General features: G+C 37.6%; 1 protein-coding gene across 3 annotated transcripts in view; it reads right to left on the bottom strand.

Moving 5' to 3' along the window:
• The window catches only part of stxbp5l (syntaxin binding protein 5L), a 137,922-nt gene that overhangs the window by 45,180 nt on the left and 72,045 nt on the right, over positions 1 to 20,697 (bottom strand). For all 3 annotated transcript variants that reach the window (XM_053496124.1, XM_053496125.1, XM_053496126.1), the window contains exons 6-9: positions 15,707 to 15,770; positions 14,200 to 14,283; positions 4,444 to 4,567; positions 2,961 to 3,036 (exon numbers count right to left, since the gene is read on the bottom strand). In XM_053496124.1, the coding sequence (XP_053352099.1) occupies positions 2,961 to 3,036; positions 4,444 to 4,567; positions 14,200 to 14,283; positions 15,707 to 15,770 (348 nt within the window). The remainder of the gene's footprint in view (positions 1 to 2,960; positions 3,037 to 4,443; positions 4,568 to 14,199; positions 14,284 to 15,706; positions 15,771 to 20,697) is intronic.

Genomic DNA, 20,697 nt, shown 5'->3' with positions numbered 1-20,697 from the left:
TTTTCTGCCCATTTTTTGGTGATTCTCCTCTGTCCTTTCACACCAACTACCTGAAGAACCTGAGCAGAAACTCGAGTGATTGTTATGTACAAAAATCCAAGGATTTGAGCAGCTTCTGAAATATTCAAACCTGCACCCGCACCATGTCAACCCATCATTGAGATGAAATTGTGATGTTTGACTAAAAGTGCTTGACCTGTATCTACATGATTTTCACATAATACACTGTTGTCACATGACTGGCTGGGTATAACTGCCTTTGCCATGGAACGTTCAGGTGTTCCTATTAAAGCGACCAATGAGTTTATATTCCCATATTGTAGTTATTGCTTGTCATCATTTATTGCGCAAGAGAGAGAGAGAGAGAGAGAGAGACAGTATTCGGTGACGTCTGTCTCCCTGGCTCAGCTCTCAGTGCTGCAGAAACGCCTCCGCCTCATTAAATGTGACAGGGATTTAAGTGAGTAATTGATACCGTTAGCACAGTCGACTCATGCCGACATATGGTAGTCTGTATTTGCTGGTTCAGACACACAAACAACAGTACACCCCCTCCTCAACACCGGTAATAAAGGATCATCACTCTGACCTTCTGTGACCCACACATGACCCTGAGCTGGAAATCTGTCTGAGGAACCACATTCACAAATTTACAAGCATATAACCTCATTAAAACAATAACCAAACTCCTTCTATTTTTAACGGCCTTCTCGCAATTTAATACAACTATGGGCTGAACTTATAAAGCTCCCAGTTACCAAGCTTGACATTTCCCACAGCACAGAAGCTCACACTTACAATGTAGGTAAAAACCAAATCCTAAAGGTTTTTTTTTTTTTTTTTCAACTCAGAGTTTATTTTTAAAAGAAAAACCCCACCTTTTACATAGACAGTAAAATCAAAAGCTGCATAACACACTCAGATAAGCTATTAAAGCAGAGGAAGATTTCAATGTTTAATAGCTTGCATTAGAATAAGCCAGGGATAAAAGAAAAATCTGCTTATACGTCTCCCGAGAAGGGAAAACATGCATTTCAAGCCAGAACTGGGAGTTTCAACTCCCTGTCTCGTGACAAAATAAAACAGCAGGAAGAATTTTGAGTAGGAGGCGGATACATCTGCCTCTCACTATGTGCAGGCATAAATCCTCTCAATGACACACATAAACAATATATCCCATGATTCACTGGCTGCTAAAGCATGGCCTCCCAGGAGTGCAGTGTATAATGAGTGAACTTGTGATTTTTCTCAGTATACTCTTGAAGAAATATTGCTGCACAGGAACCTTTCTAGCCATGTAACTACAGCATTAAATTTACTATAAAGTTCAGTTACATAGCTTACACTATCTATTCTATTGTACAGTATATGTATCTCTAAAAATGTTAACTTTTTCCGTAATTGCACGGCCTGGCCCCCCAAAAAAAAAAAAATGTCATCCTCATTACCATTACCATTCACATAATTTATTAAATTCGGAGAAAAAGAATCATAAATGACCGTGATCGGAGATCATTTAAACGTTTGGTGGAGTCATATGATCAAAAATCGCCAGTGGAAATCACAGCTACTGTATGTTGAATAGCAAAACTAAAAGCACTGTCTGACTCGATGCACCAAGAGCTCAGAGGATTGGGACTAAATAGCTGTGTGGCCATAAGACAACCTCTCATTACTAAGGCTAATCAGAAATAAAAAGACCTTAGTTTGCTGGAAAGCATTAAAAATAGGCTTTAGAGAAATAGAATAGTAGAGTCCAAATGAGCCCTATTTCAGAGCGATGGGCGTGTCAGGGTAAGGAGGGAAGCACATGAAGCACTGCACCCATCATGCATAGTGTTATGATCTGGAGTTGCTTCATTTGGTGCGGTTTGGACTCAGCAACGTTTTGTCGCGATAAAATTAAATATGCTGAAGACCTGAACGTACTGAATGACCGGGTTATCACATCTATAGAGATCTTCTTTCATGATGGCACAGGCATATTCCAGGATTCAAATTGTAAAGGAGTGTTTCTGAGAGCATGACGAATCATTTTCACACACAAATTCACCACCATATCGCACGCTGTAGTCAAAGCTAAGAGTGGACAAACAGAATATTTGAGTAAGGGCTTTTGTTTTTTGGCCAGACACTGCATATTTGATTAAACTGAATAGAAAAAAATTGTCTGGACAGGATCGGCCCAAACATAGCAACACACTGAAAATCCCTAAGGCTTGTTATAGAATATGGAAAATGGTATTTTTTATTTACATACTGTAAAAAAATATCACAATTCTCAGAATATGAAATTTTTCAACTCCTGATCTTTTAAGAACTCAGCTACTTCATTTAAGTTTCTTTCGAAAAACTTTCTAAAACCTTTAACTATCCTGCAAGACAACAGCATCTTTCCAACAATGTTTACAGTCAACAACATTAGGCACATATTAATATTTTATCGAAATAAACTTTGGTTTTAAGAAAAAAAAGAGCAGAAAAATCTATTGGACACATACAAGATGATAATCTACAGTAGTACAAGGATGGGATGCTCTTAATGTACTGCGGTCAGTCAAAATAGCATCCTTGAGGCAAGATACTACAGTATTATAATGAAATGTGTGGTTTTCCAGGGAAATGTTATTTTAATAACAGGAAAAACATTCATTTATAAGCAACATAAAAACTAGTTTAGTGTTTAAAAATAAAAAAAATAAAAAGATTATTCTTTGTAACCCCTTTGTAAACATAAAGAAATACTGTATGTATGTTTTCCCCTGACTCTATAAATAAAATCATAAATCTTTTCTGGATTTTGATCCAGCTAGTGTAAAAGCATGGCAGAAATGTTGCTTTATTTTGGAGCTCAGGAAGTTTTTAGTTTGAACTTTTATATAATAGAGTAAACCACTGATACTGTATACTGTAGTAGTAGTAGTAGTAGTGTGTGGGTCCGTGTGTGCCTTGTGCTTTACCTGTTCCTGCAGGTCTTGTACTCCACCTTGAGAATTGGCTTACATGATTCTTTTCTGCCGTCTCGCTGAGATTTACCTAAAATCCCATGTGGGCCAGGAAGAAGAGAAAGAGCAGTATCAAGGAATATGAACAATGCCTGCTCATTCCTGTCTCACACACAGTCAAACTCAAAACACACGCTGACTTTCTGTCCCCCAGCACAGCTTCTTGGTGAGGGGGCAGTCATGCACTCGCTCCAGATTTTTATACTGCTGGGAAAGCCGGCTTTATCTCAAATGAGACTGTGTGTGTGTGTGCGTATGTGTATGTGGTCCTAGTGTGGCTCTGCTCTGAATAATGAGACATCAGAGAAGAAAACCTAATAGCCTACTGACTAATTGAGGCATCCAGCCAATGACACATTATATTACATTACTGTATAGCATAAAATAAAACAGAAAAAAGGTTTTTTTTTTTTTTTTTTTTTTTTTTTTTTTAATTGTGCCTATTATAACAAAAAAACAAACAAAAAAAAAACACTTGGAATATTTACAGTCTGTCATTTAAACCTCATTTATTCACAAATATATCCTTATAAAAGGATGGCTAATGTTGTATTTATGTTTTTATATAAATGCACTAAAAGTGAAATACATTATTGAAAGTATAAATTTCAGGGAGCTTATTGTTCTACAGTAGGCGATGCGTGTTCAATGTAACAACTGTGTCCATAATGTGGGTAATATGTCAACACATGGGGGGTTTAAGTCAAACCGAGACTGTTGCTTGTGTAGAATAACAGAACACAGCTACTGTATAGAAGTAAATCTCCCTTTATTCCCTCTATATAACCCCTGCTACACTAATGCACTTATCTCAGCAATTAACTAGTCCGTGGATACCATCAAGATAGAGCATTTTTTTCAGTATGATCGGTATTATTGCTTCAGGTCTAAAACCCTGGCCTCCCAGGAACTCCCTTAATGGTCCTAACATGTGGAAATGGATTGGTTCAAGGTCAGGATTGTATGGGGAGTGTGACAATAACTCACAAAAGTGACTAAATAAATAATGTGGAGCAAGTGGTGTTGGCGAATGATTGTGTGTACAGTTATCCCTTCTTTTTTTCCACGAATCAGGCATTCCACTTGTTGAATATACACAGGAACGACTGCAAAACATGTGCACCGTTGAAATGTTTTACTGTAAGTCAGTTTTACTCCTACAGAACATGAGAATTTTTTGTCACATGTCCCGGTTTGACTTGAACATTCTTTGTATTTAAAGATACGTTATGTTGGTCTATAGTGTAATGTTTAAGCACTGTTTGTGGTAGAATTCATGAGACTAGAGTATATTGGATTTTGGTTCAATAAATACTAAGAGGAATGAGGATTTGTAAACTGTGTATGTCATTTTGAAATGTGTGAGACTTTATTTGCAGAAAAGCTGTGATTAAAGTATCAGAAGGTGATGTTTTTGTTTGTGAGAATGGTGCGTTACCGTGAGGAAAGGTGACTTGGAAGGGTTTGGCTGTGTTTCTCAGGTTCCACATGGAGAGACTTCCGTCGGAGTGACTGCACATGAACTGCCGTCCTTCATGATGCCAGCTAACGGAGTGAATTGCCTAGAAAAAGAGAGGAAGAAGGGATGTGCAATATATGATAGATTATAATTGACACCCTATATAAATATGCATTAAAAAACAAAATAATATAATTAACAGGGTAAAATAAGTCTTTGGATCTTCTTCATACACACAAGGAGAAAATAAGTTGCACAAACATGCACACACACACACACACACACACACACAAAGTGACAGGAAGAAGAATAGGCAGAGATAGTGGATTCACATCATAAGCACGTGAAGGTACTAAAAGCCTGAAAATGACAAGAGAGCACCCAGACAAGGCAATCGAACAAAAAGATCCCAAAAAAAAAAAAATATATATATATATATATATATATATATATATATATATATATATATATATATATATATATATATATATATATATATACTGCAAGTAGAATGTCCCTGTCCAGCTTCTGAAGCCCTGTAAACACACCACCTTTAATTACAGAGCTATCATCCACAGAGTCATACATCTCTCAGATTTATCCTTTCTATCCACCCCTTTAATGATAGTACACAAACCAAAATCCAGCAAATTACGAAAAAAATAAAAAAGGATTTGAGCAAAATGACCTAAGTAGCCTATCAATATGATGCTACTTGGTTATGATCTGACTGAAGAATCGATCATGAATTATATGTAGGAATTGGATTGGCATTAGCTAAAATGTTATCTGCTTATTGTGATGGATTACCGTAGCAACACAAAGAGCGCTCTAGGGTGTAAATCTAGAAAATACTTTTCTAATTGTAATAAATATAATGTATTTATATGCTGAAGAATGTTAGCTATCTGACATTAGGGAAATCCTCAGTAACCACAATGCCTAGCTATCTATCGCCCATCCTGATGGAACGTTAAGGTTTGTTCAAGCAATGTATGTAGATTAGGCATTCTAGATAACTAGCCAGCTACAGTACGCCTGGTAAATTATTAGTTACCGTAGCAAGCTAACCCCTGCAAAAACCGAGCTCCTCAGATCAACTATGACTCTGAATATGAAATAATGACAAATGTCTATATTAACACTTTTCTGACTTTGAGACCTAACACCATAACGTAATATTTAAAAAATTATTCTGTTTATACTCTTAGAAATCATTTGAGTTTAGTGGCCGATGTCAGAATTACATCTCGCACTCAGGAGTCTGTATCATAGTCCGATGTGTTGTGTTGTGTGGAGGTTTTTTTTCATTCATTCACTCATTGTCTATATCGCTTTATCCTGTATACAGCGTAGTGGGAGGTCAGTGTGGGGGCGGGGTACAACCTGGCAATCCATCGCAGGGCACACACACACCTACTCACACTGACACATTTACTCACACACTACAGGCATTTTTGTGGAAAGCCAATCAGCCTAATGTGCATGTCATTGGATTATAGGAGGAACCTAGAGTACATGGAAGAAACCCACCAAGCACAGGGAGAACATGCAAACTCAATGCACGCAGTGCTAACCACTAAGCCAGCGCCGTGCCGCCTACTTGTTTTTTTTAATTTTCAAAAAATAAATAAATTGTAGAATGAATTCCATACCAAACTATGAATATAATTACATGAATAGGACGAAGGCCTCAGGTGTGAGGAAATGAGTGGAGCGAGCCTGTTGTGCTACTGAGAGACACACGGCAGAAGCAGTGCAAATTAAAATTGAGTGATAAAACAATTGAAAAACATCTGTGTGTGAGATTCAAACTATTTCGCATCGGAAGCCATTTGGTTTCCAGCCCGCTTTGAAATCACATAATGCTTACATCTGATCAATAGACCCAAACAAAGATCCTTTTTTCTTGTGTTACAAATTTTACACCCTGTTTAAACACTGAGATAAAAAAAATCTTCTATAATCTCATCGAACCAATAAGAACATAAGAAACTGTTTACCAGCACAAAAACAAATCTCTTTATTTCCCCTCTTTGGCAAATAGACCTGCATGTCCTTCCCAGTGCAGAGTTTAGCTGTGCATGTCTGTGGATTTGACTTGTGGAGAATCCATGAACAGCTCCCTACTCCTTTTATCTGCCTCTGTATATAAAGTTGATTTAGAGATTTCATGTTCAAGTTATTTAATTGAGGCTCAAGGCTCTCCAAGGAAGAATTTGCAGAAAGAGCTATGACATTTGTTAGTCCATGTGTACAACACAAAAGCAGTTCCCAGATTACAGAAGCCGTACTCCGTACATCTCTCATCTCTGTTCTTATTAACCAGACAGAACTGTTAATCCCAGGGATCAATGTAAAAATATTTTTAAAAAACATATAATAGTTATGTTATCTTCTGCTAAAGCTTTAATGAAGAGACAGACATGTAATTACAGGGCGTAAATACCAAAAAGTGAGTAGGTGTTACATTTCTAATATTCTAACGAGCATGCTTGATTGACATTTCTCAGTCTGATACACCACTTAAGCACAACTAAAAACAACAGCATAAACAGACGGTTGCATAATTATCACGTTTTGCCTGCTATGGTATCCTTCTTAATCTTGGTTCAAGCAGTAACACACAGTTAAGATGAGAACACTGTTAAAGAGACTATATTTCTTTAATCTGATTCAGGTGTACAGTAATTACAGGAGAGATTCCAACCTAATTGTTTACATTGATCCTGATACATGCTCAAAGCATTTAACTTAAGAATACAACTTTTGTGCCGTGGTTCTTTCCTGCTGTGGAATGTTTAAACTGCCAGAAATATAATACTCTCACTCATCGTTTCTATACAGGGACCCTGTATACAAATGATACAGACCCTGTATACGGAGGGAGCCTAGAGCCTAGAGCCTATCCCAGGAGACTTGGGACATAAGGTGGGGTACACCCTGGACGCGGTGCCAATCCATCGCAGGGCACAAATACACGCTCATTTACAAAAAATGGGGGTCTTAGTCTTTGGACTGTGGGTGGAAAATGGGGAATAAAACCAGCCAAGCACAGGGAGAACATGCAAACTCAGACTCACACACAGACATAAGGTGGGAATCAAACCCCGACCCTGAAGGTGCAATGCGACAGTGCTAACCACTATGCTCCCGTGTCACCGTCCAGAAATATAACAAAGAAAAAAATGTTTTTTTCTTCAAGTTTATGGTTATGTTAGGGTTCCAATTTTTTTCTGATTAATCCCACCTTCTGTGTTATAATTCGGTACAAGAATTCAGTCCAACCTATGATTGGGTAGATGTAAATTCAGTGCCCCCTCCTTTAGCCAGAGACCCAGTGGATGAGCGTCTGAATTAAAGACTGGGAAGAGAGTGTTGTTCTCATGGAGTTTACTAATCAGTAATGAAACTTATGATGTCATGTAATGTTACCCTTGTGTGGGGAAAATATGAGCAACAAGTGTAAGTGTTTACATGGCTACTATTTACTGCACCCACTAAATGGATTATCAAAGATTTGCTAATGCAGATTTGGCTAGATCATGTCAGACTATTCTGATAGGGATGACAACAAGATGCATTTTTATTCTGATTTGGGTTATTATTCTGATTATTAGTAGAATATTAGGATATGTCCTTCTCAGGCTGTGAGGGCACATAGGGTTTTGCTGATCTCTGTTGCCATAGCCCTCAGCCAGACACTGGCTTAGGCCACAAGGTCAGTGTATCAGGCAACATGCTTGTTTACCTCCCAGGCCTGCAGCTGGTACCAAACTGTACTGCTTGGTGACAGAGATAACTGTGTATAAATAACTTACTTACATTTACATTTAGGCATTTGGCTGACGCTCTTATCCAGAGCGACTCACATTTTTTTTTTTTTTACACATCTGAGCAGTTGAGGGTTAAGGGCCTTGCTCAAGGGCCCAACAGTGGCAACTTGGTGGTTGTGGGGTTTGAACCTGGGACCACTGAGCTACCCCTGGCCCACTTACATTTTAAGATAAATACACATGTTGTGAATGGTGAGGAAGTTTGCTTAATCAAGGTTGATCTATATACATAGTCTAATGAGGAACATGTATCTATTAGTCACGCATACATTACAGAAAAGTTTATTCTTTTTTACATACACCAGTTTCGTGGGATAATATACACAATAGGTGTTCAAGTCAAATAGGGACTTGTGATAAAATATCTCATTTTTAGAAAACATAAAGCACAGTACGGCGATAAGGCTCTAAAAAGGTGATTAAGCAAACCTTCTGTGAATGTAGATCTTGGCTGTGGTGGCTTAGAGTCGACTACAGTCGTTCCTGTGAAGAGTCAGTTCATGGAATATCTCATCCTTAACAACTGATAGATACCTTTCACCAACTTACAAGAAATATATCTGCTTGTGGGAACTGTACACACAATCATTCATGAACACCACTTGCACATTACAAGGTAGTTATTGCCACATCCCTATATACTATAGATAGTCCTGACCTTTCTTCAAGCCATTTTCACATTTGTGGGCCATTTAGGGAATTCCTGGGAGGCCAGCATTTCAGACATGAAGGAGGCAGTCTGATCATGTTTTTGATGTATTGAGAAAACTTTCTATCTCAATGGTCCCCAAGCACTAGTGAAATGCTGGGATAAGTGATATTTTACTGCCCTAACTGTGTTCTTCTTCTGCACAATCAAAAGTCCCAGTTTGACTTGAACACCCCTTGTATATTACACACCACTTACAGGGATTGGTGTTTAAAAAAAAAGCTCACAATCTCCTCATAAATGTTTTATTTATTTTTATAAACTAATAGAGTCACTATCCACATAAATAGGAGCACCTGTGCACCTGCTCATCCACGCAATTATCCAAACCATTCAGTGTAAATGCTAGATACTGTTGTGTGTGAAAATCCCAGGAGATCAGCAGTTTCTGAAATAGTCAAACCAGCCCATCTGGCACCAACACCCATGCCACAGTTACCACCACTGAAATAACACCTTTTCTTTATTCAGTTCTTCAGGTGTTTGATGTGAACATTAACTGAAACTGTGGACCTGTATCTGCATAATTTTATGTATTGCACTGCTGCTACTTGATTGGCTAATTGGACAGCTGCATTAATGAGCAGGTGTGCAATTGTTCCTACAGAAGTGGACATTTGTAAATTTTTGTAAATGATGTCTAAATGTATATTACTGCAACTATAAAAAAAAAAATTGGCTGATCCAGTAATGTTTCAGAAACATTACTTGGATTCACATTTAGTTCACTTAAGCCACATTTAAATGAAGAGCATAAGTGCTACTTTACTCTTTTTACCCTCCCCCAGACTCTGCATTAGCGTAGGAGTGGAGCAAAAAGAAAAAATTACAAATTTCTCTGGTTACCTACCTCAAACGTTGAGTGAGTTTGGAAACAAGATCGAAAATATTTCTTGAAAATGGATTTACAAGCATCAAATCCATACATTTCAGACTTTACTTTAATAAACCCCACTACAGTAAAGAGGTTCAGATGTTATTACATGGTAATTGTATCAATATACAGTATACTTTCCACAGCAGTAGCATCATTGCGACAAGTTTATTCAATGTCACAACATTTATTTCCTTCCAGAGTCACATTAATATCTCTCCAAGATCTTGTATTGATGACGAGAGAGTCGGACCCCTGCGTAAAGTCTTCTCTAGCACATCTCAAAGATTCTCAATGGGGTTTATAGTCTGGATTCTTCTGGAAATGATGTCTTATGCTCCCTGAACCGCTCTTTCACAAGTTGAACCTGATTGCCATTGTCATCTTGGAATATGCCCGTGTCGTCAGGGAAGAAAAAAGTCCATCGATGGAAAAACCTGGTCATTTAGGTAGTAGGTTGACCTCATTTTATTGGCACATAAATTTGCAGAGTCTACTGTAGACCTGACCAACAGAGGCAACCTTAAATTATAACACTACCTCACATACTTGTACAGTGAGTCTAGACGTGACCAACAGGAGCAACCTCGGATCATACCCTGCCCCACAGGCTTGTACAGTGAGTCTAGACCTGACCAACAGACATCATCTACCTCACTTCTTTTCCTGATTCAGTAATCTCTTTAGTTGTTTTCTTTTTTTTTGATGCAGGACAATAATTGGACTCTTTTTGAAACAGAGTAACACAGGATATGTTCTCTGGCATGGTTGTTTAAGCTACTCGCTGCATCAGTTGGAGTTAAATAACTTGTTGCCAGCTGTACCATATTAATCACTGCGGTAATTATCCAAAAGAAGGCTCTTAGCGATTTGTATAAATCCAGGTGGTGTTTTTTTTTTTTTTTTTGGCTGAGCAGTGTAAAAAAAATATATATATTATAATAATAATAAGAAAAATAGCATTAAAAAACACAGAAAAAACACATGCATTGCATTTTTAAAATGCTTTTTTTGTGGTGTGCAACAATAAAAAAGGTTTTTAAACATTAGATCCATTTAATTTCTCATGAAGTGCTATGAAGGAATAAAAAGCCACAATATTGAATTTCTGTGATTTTTTTTTTTTTTATATAGTCATACCTTAACTAAGTGGTAGAGCTGTCTAAGTCAGGTTAAGATCAACACATTTTTTAATATGATAGCAATTTAAAATGTACTATACCAAAAAGTTTAATGGAAAGTAGAAGGGATGCAGGTCATTTGTTTTAAAAGTTTGGAAATTACTAAAATAATTAGAAAGCAGTAATGGGTTGAGCCTTTAAAGAATAATCAGCCAGAACATTAAAATGCAAAACATTAAGCCCAACATTGTGTAGGATCCCCTTGTACCACCAGGGCAGCTGTTTCCTCAGCGCATGTCTCCACAAGACCTCTGGGGGCACTGGGATGTTAGTGGCAGATCCTCTGAGTGCTGTGGACTGCTGGGTGGTGCCTCATTAAACATAACAGATTGACCAGATTGAGATTTTAGATATTTGTAGACCGGATCAACAATCTTGAACTCACTGAGGCTCTTTTGAGGCTGTGGTTCACTGGGTGTTCTGATACTTTTCTACTGTGGCTTTTACTTTTTAGCAAGTTGTGTTACAATGGCTATTCTGCAGAAACGGAAAGATGGGCTAAGTGTCTATGATCCTAAGTTAATCTTTGTCTGGCATGCTCTTACACTACCTTTATTTCAATAAAATAAAATAAAAAAAACTCTGGAAATTTGTTCTACTAACCAAAACGCGTATTTGCTTCATTCATATTTGCTGTTTGTGGTGGAGACAGCCAGTTCACATAAACACCTCTCCTGCTGAGTGAGCTATCAACCTCCTGAACTGTCACCCAAACTGTGATATGCATATGCATGCCATTGAAATGTCTCCTCAGTATCTTTTTAACCTATACACAAGGATTAGTAAGTGTCTTATATCAGTTTTGAAATCACATCACTTTCTGTACTGTTGCAAATTCTGTTTCATATCTTTTCCAATATTGTAATATTTCTCAAATCACAATTTATTCATGAACTTCTCCCTCATCCGAGCACTTACTGTACATATTTTCTTGAATGTGATCATTTCTCCTGCTTTATAATTGTATTCATGTTTAATGTAGTGTACCACGGTTCCTGGAAACGAAACTGTGCACATTTATATAAACCTTGCACACAGAACTACTGTCAGAAATGCTGACCAATCATATTCAAGCATTTAACAGCACTGTGGTAAAAATAACCTTCAATCTGCCGTCCTCCTACCAGCAGTGAAATAGAATGCACCTCTCAACTGTAAACCACCAATAAGTCTTCACCGGTCTGAAAATCCAACCTGGTAAATTAAACACATTGATCAACCTGTACATTATTCCCAAAGAAAGACACTGAGATGAATTTGAAGCCATTGCCAGGAACAATACAGTAGCTTTATAAAGCATAATGCATTATAGAAGAAGATTTTTAATAAAATATTCTATGAGCTATAAGTGTCAGAAGAAGTGTTATTTTGTATTCTGACAGGTTGTCCTTTATGTGATAAATGAAGACTATAAGACATTTGGACATTTTCTAAAATTTACAATGCACTGCCAATTTTTTATCAAATATATTTCTAATTATACTTGGTTTGGACATCCAGCACCATCACTAAGAGACAAAGGGTACAGCAAGAGGATGGACTATCCATTCTGTTCAGCTGTCTCTGCCTGCACTAACCAGATTATTATAACCTGGGCAGTATGCATGTACCATATGGGATTCCTTAAGGTTCTCTGGTTTCCTCTACCTCCCAAAAACATGGCGGTGGGTCAGCTGGATAAAATAAATGTATCTATTGTGAATAGTCTTCACAAGAAGTGTACTCATATTCTAATATGGTAAGTATTTTATGTCATGTTAGGTATGTCCATGTGCCATCCTGGAGGTCTACCTGTTGTTTCCGTAACAGGTACCTAAGGGGTCAGATTGCCAGTTCCACACCCAATTGTCATCACCCACTATAGGCAGTTTGGGAAAGTTTTTTTTCTTCTTTTTTTGTAGTATACAATATTATAATAAACCCTGAACTTTGATCACTCTCAGTCTCAGGATATATTTGTTTACAGGACCTTCTAGTTTTATTTGCTGTTGTTAGTGCTCTATAACTGAAATAATGATGGTCACTCATGTTTTAGCTTAGCTGCAATTGAAGATATGTTTGTATTATTTTTTGAACACTGATAATGAGACACGGTTGCTTGGTTCAACCCTGCATGTATTATTCAGTGTTTTGCTCTGCAGCCTGAGGATACTGCGTTTGCTTTAACAAGTCTTGGTATTGTGTTGGGTCAAAGCGTCACATGTCATATGACCAATAACCGCTCAATAAATCAATAACAGTTCAAAATAAACCTCAATATAAATTAGTTTTTTAACATAGTGAAAAAAAATGATGCTTTAACCTTTGGATCCTAAATGACGTTTTTTCCTGAGACTCTTAATTAATTTAATGTTCACTCGGATCCGTCGCCAACTGTGAGGTTTTGGGCGTTTCCATGGGAATGAGATCTTTATTGCACGATTAATATTTTGGCTGTGCTCTGTGTCTGTCTTCCTCTCTCAAGTCCTCTCCTTCATTATAAAAACACTTTCACACACGCTGCTATGCCAGGCGCACATCAAAACTAGCAATTACCAGACCCCTAGATGCTCCCACTTAGAGACATCACCAATCGCTCATGAAACTTCGTTGCAACAGTAGAAAAAAAAAATTCTTCTTTGCAAGGACTGACAGATGACCACAGGGCGCTGTCACCACATGGAGCTTTCTGAAACACGTATTAAAAGGTCGGAGAGAGACAGCGAGTTTGGAAACCTCATTTTGAAAGTGAATATGTGACTTGTGGTACAGAGCACAGATGATTCAATTGGTACTGGATGGTGGCAGCTTGTTCTACCATTTTCAAAAATGAAAATCTGCAAATATGTGCCAAGGCTACAGTTATGTATAGAAACACACACACATACACACTATACAATCAGGAGAATCAGATTCAAAAACGTGACTTCCATTCAGCAGTGATTTGGAATCCAGACCAGCAGTTGCTGCCAAATCTGCATAGCTGAGCGCAGGGGATTAGAAAGCAGGAATAGAACTGGTAGTAATGGCTTCATTTTCGCTATGAGTTTGTTGATATTTATTTATTTATTTATTTGTCCCCTTTGCAGAGCTGAATCAATTGTGTCAACTTTTCATGCAGGCTTTAAGACAGCATGCTGGCACCAACACTCTCACCTCATCATAGTAAATCCTGAAGTCAGCTCTTTTTGATCGCAAGTCCCACATCACTATAGTGCCACTCTCGAAGCCAATCAGCAGCTGAGAATGAAACAAGTACACAGGAATGAAAAAAAAAAACTTGAACAGCTCTGGTAAAGGAAACTGAAACAAAGTGTTCTCAGAAAAAAAAGGCTTTGATCACATTACAAACCACATTGTTCAGTTCTGACGGATTTACATCAGATCGGATTTACGTGTTATGATGGTTTACATTTATGATTACACGCAACTTTTATCTGACTCTGATGTGAATGCGCCTGTCATGTGAAACAGCACATGTGTGCACATACTGTAGATAAGCCAGATGGGTTAAAATACATCATATAGTGCCTATTTATACCCCTTGAACTTTCTCACATTTTGACATGTTACAACCAAAAATGTAAAAGTATATTATTGGGATTTTATGTAATAGACCAACAGAAAGTGGCGCATAATTGTTGAAGGAAAAATTTATGGCATGAATTGGAATTTATTCCTCTTTACACTGATGCCTTTAAAAGTCACCTAATTAGTAAATAGAGTTCACTTGTGTGTAATTTAATCCCAGTGTAAATACAGCTGTTCTGTGAAGCCTAAATGCTGAATGCTATGTGTGGCTGAAAACTAACACTGTGCATGGTGGTGGCAGCATCATGCTGTGAGGATGTTTTTTTCTGCTGATTATCACTTTTTTAAGTTGATTATCACTTTGTCTATCACATAAAATCCCAATAAAATACATTTATGTTTGTGGTTATAACATATCAAAATGTGCAAAAGTTATAGAGGTACATGTATGAATATTTCTGCAAGGCACTATATATTTGTGCTATCACTCGTTTATTTCATTTTACAGAATTTGGCAGATGCCCCTATCCAGAGTGACTTACATTCTTATCTCATTATATGTCTGAGCAGTTGAGGCCTAAGGCCTTGCTCAAGGGCCCAACAGGGACAACTTGATGGTTGTGGGATTTGAACTTGGGACTTCCGAACCTTATTCTAATGCCTTGACCACTGAGCTATCCTTGCCTCATTTCAAACAATACTGTAGATGTGATTTTAGCAACAAAAAAAAAAAAAAAACATTTTTAGAGTTTTGCTCTAGAGGACAGCAGATAGATTTGTTAAGGTCTTAAAGAAGCAAGAAAGACAGATGACTTGCTTTAGCTGGTTCAGCAAGTACTGTATTGCTAGCACTGCTGTGAAATTCTACAGTACGTCACAATCAGGTAAAAAAAAATTGGATTTGAGTCTCTTTAGGCTGGTAATGTAAACATAGCCAAAAGTTTAGACATTAGCAAGGGTTATTGGCTAACTGCATGGTTAAACTGAATTGCTCAACATGCTATCTCCGATTCTGATAATAATAACAACAATAAGCAGTTATCAGTACTTTGTAGTAGGATGTACTGAACTCTAAATGTCTGCATGGATTACAACAAGTTAAACATTAAAAGGGAGAACATATCTCCTGTACCTTCCCTTCATCTTTTGGGCTGTCACTCAGGTGGACAACAGGCCCTGGGTGTGTCTTTGTTGATCTGTAAAAGAGAATGCAAATAAACATAATTTATTATAATATACTGTATTTCAGACATCATAAAGCATGTGATGCACTGCCACTTTTATTTGCCTTCTGTTGAGAGAAGAAAAAATACATCTACGTATATATATATATGGCATACTGTATATTTTTAAAAGATAACACTGTTGCCATTGCTTAGCTTTTTAATGTGACCGGGTCGACTCATGTTGTGGAGATGTGGAGACTTCACGAGCATATTGTGGCAAGAAATGAGAGAGAAAAGGGACATTTTTTTTAACCTCTCTCCCACACTTCTACACATTTCGACAATAAATATTTGGCAAGCATTGAAAACAGATAGCTCTGGGCTGTGGGAAAAAGAAATAAATAATAAAAAAAAAATTCTGAATTAGAAATATTTTATAACCCGAACACATTCATAAAATATTCAACTGCCAGGTTGTGCTGAAATGCAATTTATAGGCTGAAAAGCAATGCGTCCTCATGTCAGTAAATTACAAGACCCCTACAGGGTATTTTTTTAATATGTGTGATAAAAAAAATAAAAATCTTGCAATTACATTGTAGAGCAGTCTTGCCTAGCCTCTTAAACATCCTTTTCAGCAACTTGACAAGCACCATAACAACTGGGACATGTACTGTAGGTATGAAATCAAATTGGAAATATTTTTAGTATTTCAGTCTACCAACATGTAGTTCTGTTTAACATGAGTGAGGCGGGGGATTGTGTGATGACCAGTGAATCATGTTGTTTTAGGGTCCAACATTTGTCACTCTCTCTAGACTCCTGCTGTTAAGTCAAAGAAAAGGCCATCATCCAGACTACAGTAGCTGGGATCAAGTCAAGGTTGAGTGCATTTTTTACATTAGGTACAGTATGATTACTTCGCACAGTGCTGAGTAGAACTGCTCACCATTCTTTTCTCCACACCATCCAGCTTTAACATTAGAATTATAGTTCTGTACTCGAGTACATCTGCATAATTAAACACTCCGTTACAGTTAAAAATAAGTCATTTTCTTGTCCACCAATAAACATGCAGAAAAGTACAATGAATTCAGCGTTCTCACTATGCCTACTAGGGATGTTAAGGTCAAAGCAGGACTTTTGATTGTACAGAATAACAGAATACATTGATGAGAGAAACTCCCATTATTTTTCTAAATAATCTCTTTCTAATGCTCTTATCCCAGTGTTTCACTAGTGCTTAGATACCATCAAGGTAGAAAGTTTTCTCCGGAGCCATGATTGAATTTCCTTCTTTACATCTAAAACACTGGCCTCCCAGAAACACCTGTAATGGCCCAAACATGTGAAAAGGGCTTGAAGCAAAGTCAGGTTACATAGTGTGACGTGGCAATTACTCCCAGCTGAGTTGTAATGTGCAAATGGTGTCGCAAATGATTGTGTGTACAAGTTGGCAACAGGTTCACTCATCGCTCTCACTCATTCATCATCTATACCGTGTATACAGGGTCGCGGGAGACCTGGAGTCTAGGGCACGACAAGTGGTACACCCTGGACAGGGGACACACATATACTGTCCACACACCAATTAGCCTAATCTGCAGGTGTTTGGACTGTAGGAGGAAACTGGAGGACAAGGAGGAAATCCACAATGGAGAACATGCAAACTCCATGCACACAGAGGCGGGACTCGAGCCTGGCCAGGATTTTCATTCGTAAAAAGTCATGGCATTGTCATTCATAGAAATACAGTATGGGGTTCTTTTTTCAAATATTAAAAAAAAAAAGTGCTTAAAATCTTTTGGAATTGTTGATCAGTCGAAAACCTTAATTTGAGAAATTTCATCACAAGTCATGGTTTGACCTGAACAGCATTTATATTATTCATATTTTGTAGACAATATCAAAAAAGATTTCCTCCATACAGTAAGTTATTAATCAGCTCTGCATTACAGAGGATCAAATTTCCCGATGCTGTGCCTATACACAGATCTTGGAGATACAGGCAGCTCTGGGTCCAAATTCATAATGAGAGGCAAAGACAAGATCACTTAGTGCACGTAAAAGTAATACCAAGTCAAGATCAAGACCAAAGGCAATCAGGTTAACCAGGTGGCTTCGGTCATGTGCTGTGCCAATGATAATGTTGTGTTTTATAAAAGAAGAAATTACTTTTTTTTTACCTTTGTTTTCCATGAAAAGAAAAAAACCCACAAACCACAAGTCTTTTTTTTATTACAAACTCTTAGATGAAACCAGGACCATATTGAGCAAGGTCATTGCTCAAGACCAGAGACAATTCCAAGTCAATAGAGAAAACCACTTGAGACCACTGAGACTCAACTTTGAAAGCTCTACAAGTACCTGCTTTAGAGTTTCATCCATTCAGGGTAACTACACAGTAGATCTCTAGTCAAGGGTTAAAATGGAAAGTTCCGGCAAGAAGCAGTACCACCAATAAACCACAAAAGACCTTTAGACTGGGAGGCAGTGATCTTTTAAACTGATACGGAAATTAATTGTAGACTCATTTTTAGGACGTACTCATAAAGCTATGTCTGAAAGATCAGATTGTGAAGTATAACATTATCCAAATGCTGTCTGTGTTCCCTTTTAAGATTCAACTTTGACCTCCCATCCTTTAAAATACTAGGATGACATTCATTAAACCTCGTCTCTGTCCTGGCACACAGGTGGTTCAACATATTTCTTTCCTTGAGCGGTCTCCGTTGTTACTCAGCCAACTTCTCTTTCAAAGAATCTTTAGCTTAATAACATCGACAGGCTCTGCCATATTTGTCCTATCATCAGTGTTGGGGGATGTTGCTTTTTAAACTTTTTAAAGTTGTAATTACATTACAAAATTACAAAGTCTTTAAAAAGTAATCAGTTACATTACAGCGTTACTTTCTGATAAAAGTAACTAGTTAAATTACTTCTCCATTGCACAAAATGAAAACTCCTTTGTGATTCCTGGTGCATGTTGTTTTAGTCAAGACCATTCTTATTCTACCATCATCACTCAGTGAAGCTTGGCCCATAATCTGTTAACTACTAATACCCCTATCTTACCTACACAGTGGCCGTAAGTACGATGATTCACCGTAAGTTTTGGCGATGTGATTAGGTTTCCATCTTTCTGTTCGTCGGTCCTCGCATAGTCACACTGCATACTGTAGGTGAGATAGGGGTATAACAGCAGGAATAACATGGGGGGTCCGGTTATCGGAGCCGGACTCGTGGGATGACTTTCACACACACACTGACGGATTAAAAATGACTGCTGTCTGGTTCACGGGTTACATAAATTGTCTAAATAACAGATTCCATTTTTGAAAAAGTAACTAAATAACTGGGTACTTAAATGGCGGACCTAACGCGTTAGATTACTTGTTACATCAAAAAAGTTATCAAAGTACTTTACACCCAATACTGCCTATTATGATACTAAATGTTTTTCACGGACGCTATACAGGTCACTCTAGAAACCTACTGTATATCTGCCAAATGCTGCAAATCCTAATGTAAGTATAAGTGCCAGAACTGGATTTAAAACTCAGGCCTCTCAACTTGATTAAATGACCTCCAGTCCAACACTTTTCCTGCCTCAAAGTCACCTGATTACTCAGCTGTTTGCAATCACACTGCTCACTTTAAATATTTCGGACTCTGTGTTATTGCACAAATTCGCACTCCAGCATTATGTCTGAGATAAGTCCAAGCATTTGTCCTCCGTCTGTGTTGATTAGTGAACCGACTTACATTAACTGATTTAGTTGTTTTTCTGCCTTCTGCCTGTTTGCTGATTGCCTGACCATTTGCCTGTCTCAGGGTCCTGAGTATGACCTTACTCACTGGAGTGTCTGCTACATTAGTTTGAATAAAACCAGAAAGCCCGCATTTGTGTTTCATGACACTTTGTGAAGAAGAAAATGGATGCTCAAGGGTGTTGTGCAGCCAGGTACATACTGGACGTGTTGACAGCGGGGATGTATAGAGACTCCCAGCTGTGTCTTAATGTTATTTTGGCATTTATTTAAGAGTTATTTTACGTGTACAAAATGAGAATGATGGGGTTTTACCTTCCCGGAGGTAATGTCAGACCTCTCTGGATCTCCATGCACTATTCCGTACACAATTTGTCGATATAAGAATTTTCCCGCACATTCCAATACACATTCCAGGTAAACACAAGCTATTTTGTAACTAACCATTCCTAGCACGAAATTGAAGGAATGTCGGAACAACATTAAGTACATGATGATGGGATAATGTTGAACGAATGTCCTTAAAAAAATGCTGCAAAAACTGTGTAGTTACAACTGAACCACTAGGGTTAATACTAGGGTTAAATGCATTTACTGTAAATAACAATAAGTTTGAATCTATATAAACAAAAGAGGTTTTGGCTGTGCATTGATCAAAACCTTTAATTATATCTTTACATTGAAGGACCAGAAACCATTCTCAGAAAATTTTCGGTCCTGTGAGTCTGTCACAGCATCAACTAACATAAATACTGGCTAGACAGAATTTAATCAAACGTTTGCAGTATTCAGATACAGTCTCTGCCTAAAGTTAAACCTGGACCATAAGTGAAATCAAAATGTTGAGTAAAAGTAGCGACTAATAAGCTACTCGCGTTTAATGTAAACGTGCACCAATGTAAACGTAAACGTTCTAATTCTTCACAGATTAGAAACGCTAAAACGAAATTAAATTTCCTGGCATAAGTGGTATAAGTGAATTTTAACATGCTGGAGTCATTTTAAAACAAAACTTAATCTTTATTCGATCTACTTTTTCGGTTTCTCATCTTTGATTCACTCTATGATTACTGAATAGGGAGTGTATTTGTCTGATGACGAAAGAAGTCCAACTTAGTGTAAACAAGCCTAAACAAGCCTAGTGTAAACAAGCCTTAAACCTTTGATTTCGTTGATTGTACTGAGAT

This window comes from Clarias gariepinus, chromosome 5, assembly GCF_024256425.1.
Source record: "Clarias gariepinus isolate MV-2021 ecotype Netherlands chromosome 5, CGAR_prim_01v2, whole genome shotgun sequence".
NCBI classification, from domain to species: domain Eukaryota; kingdom Metazoa; phylum Chordata; class Actinopteri; order Siluriformes; family Clariidae; genus Clarias; species Clarias gariepinus.
This window is presented reverse-complemented; position numbering and strand designations above follow the sequence as displayed.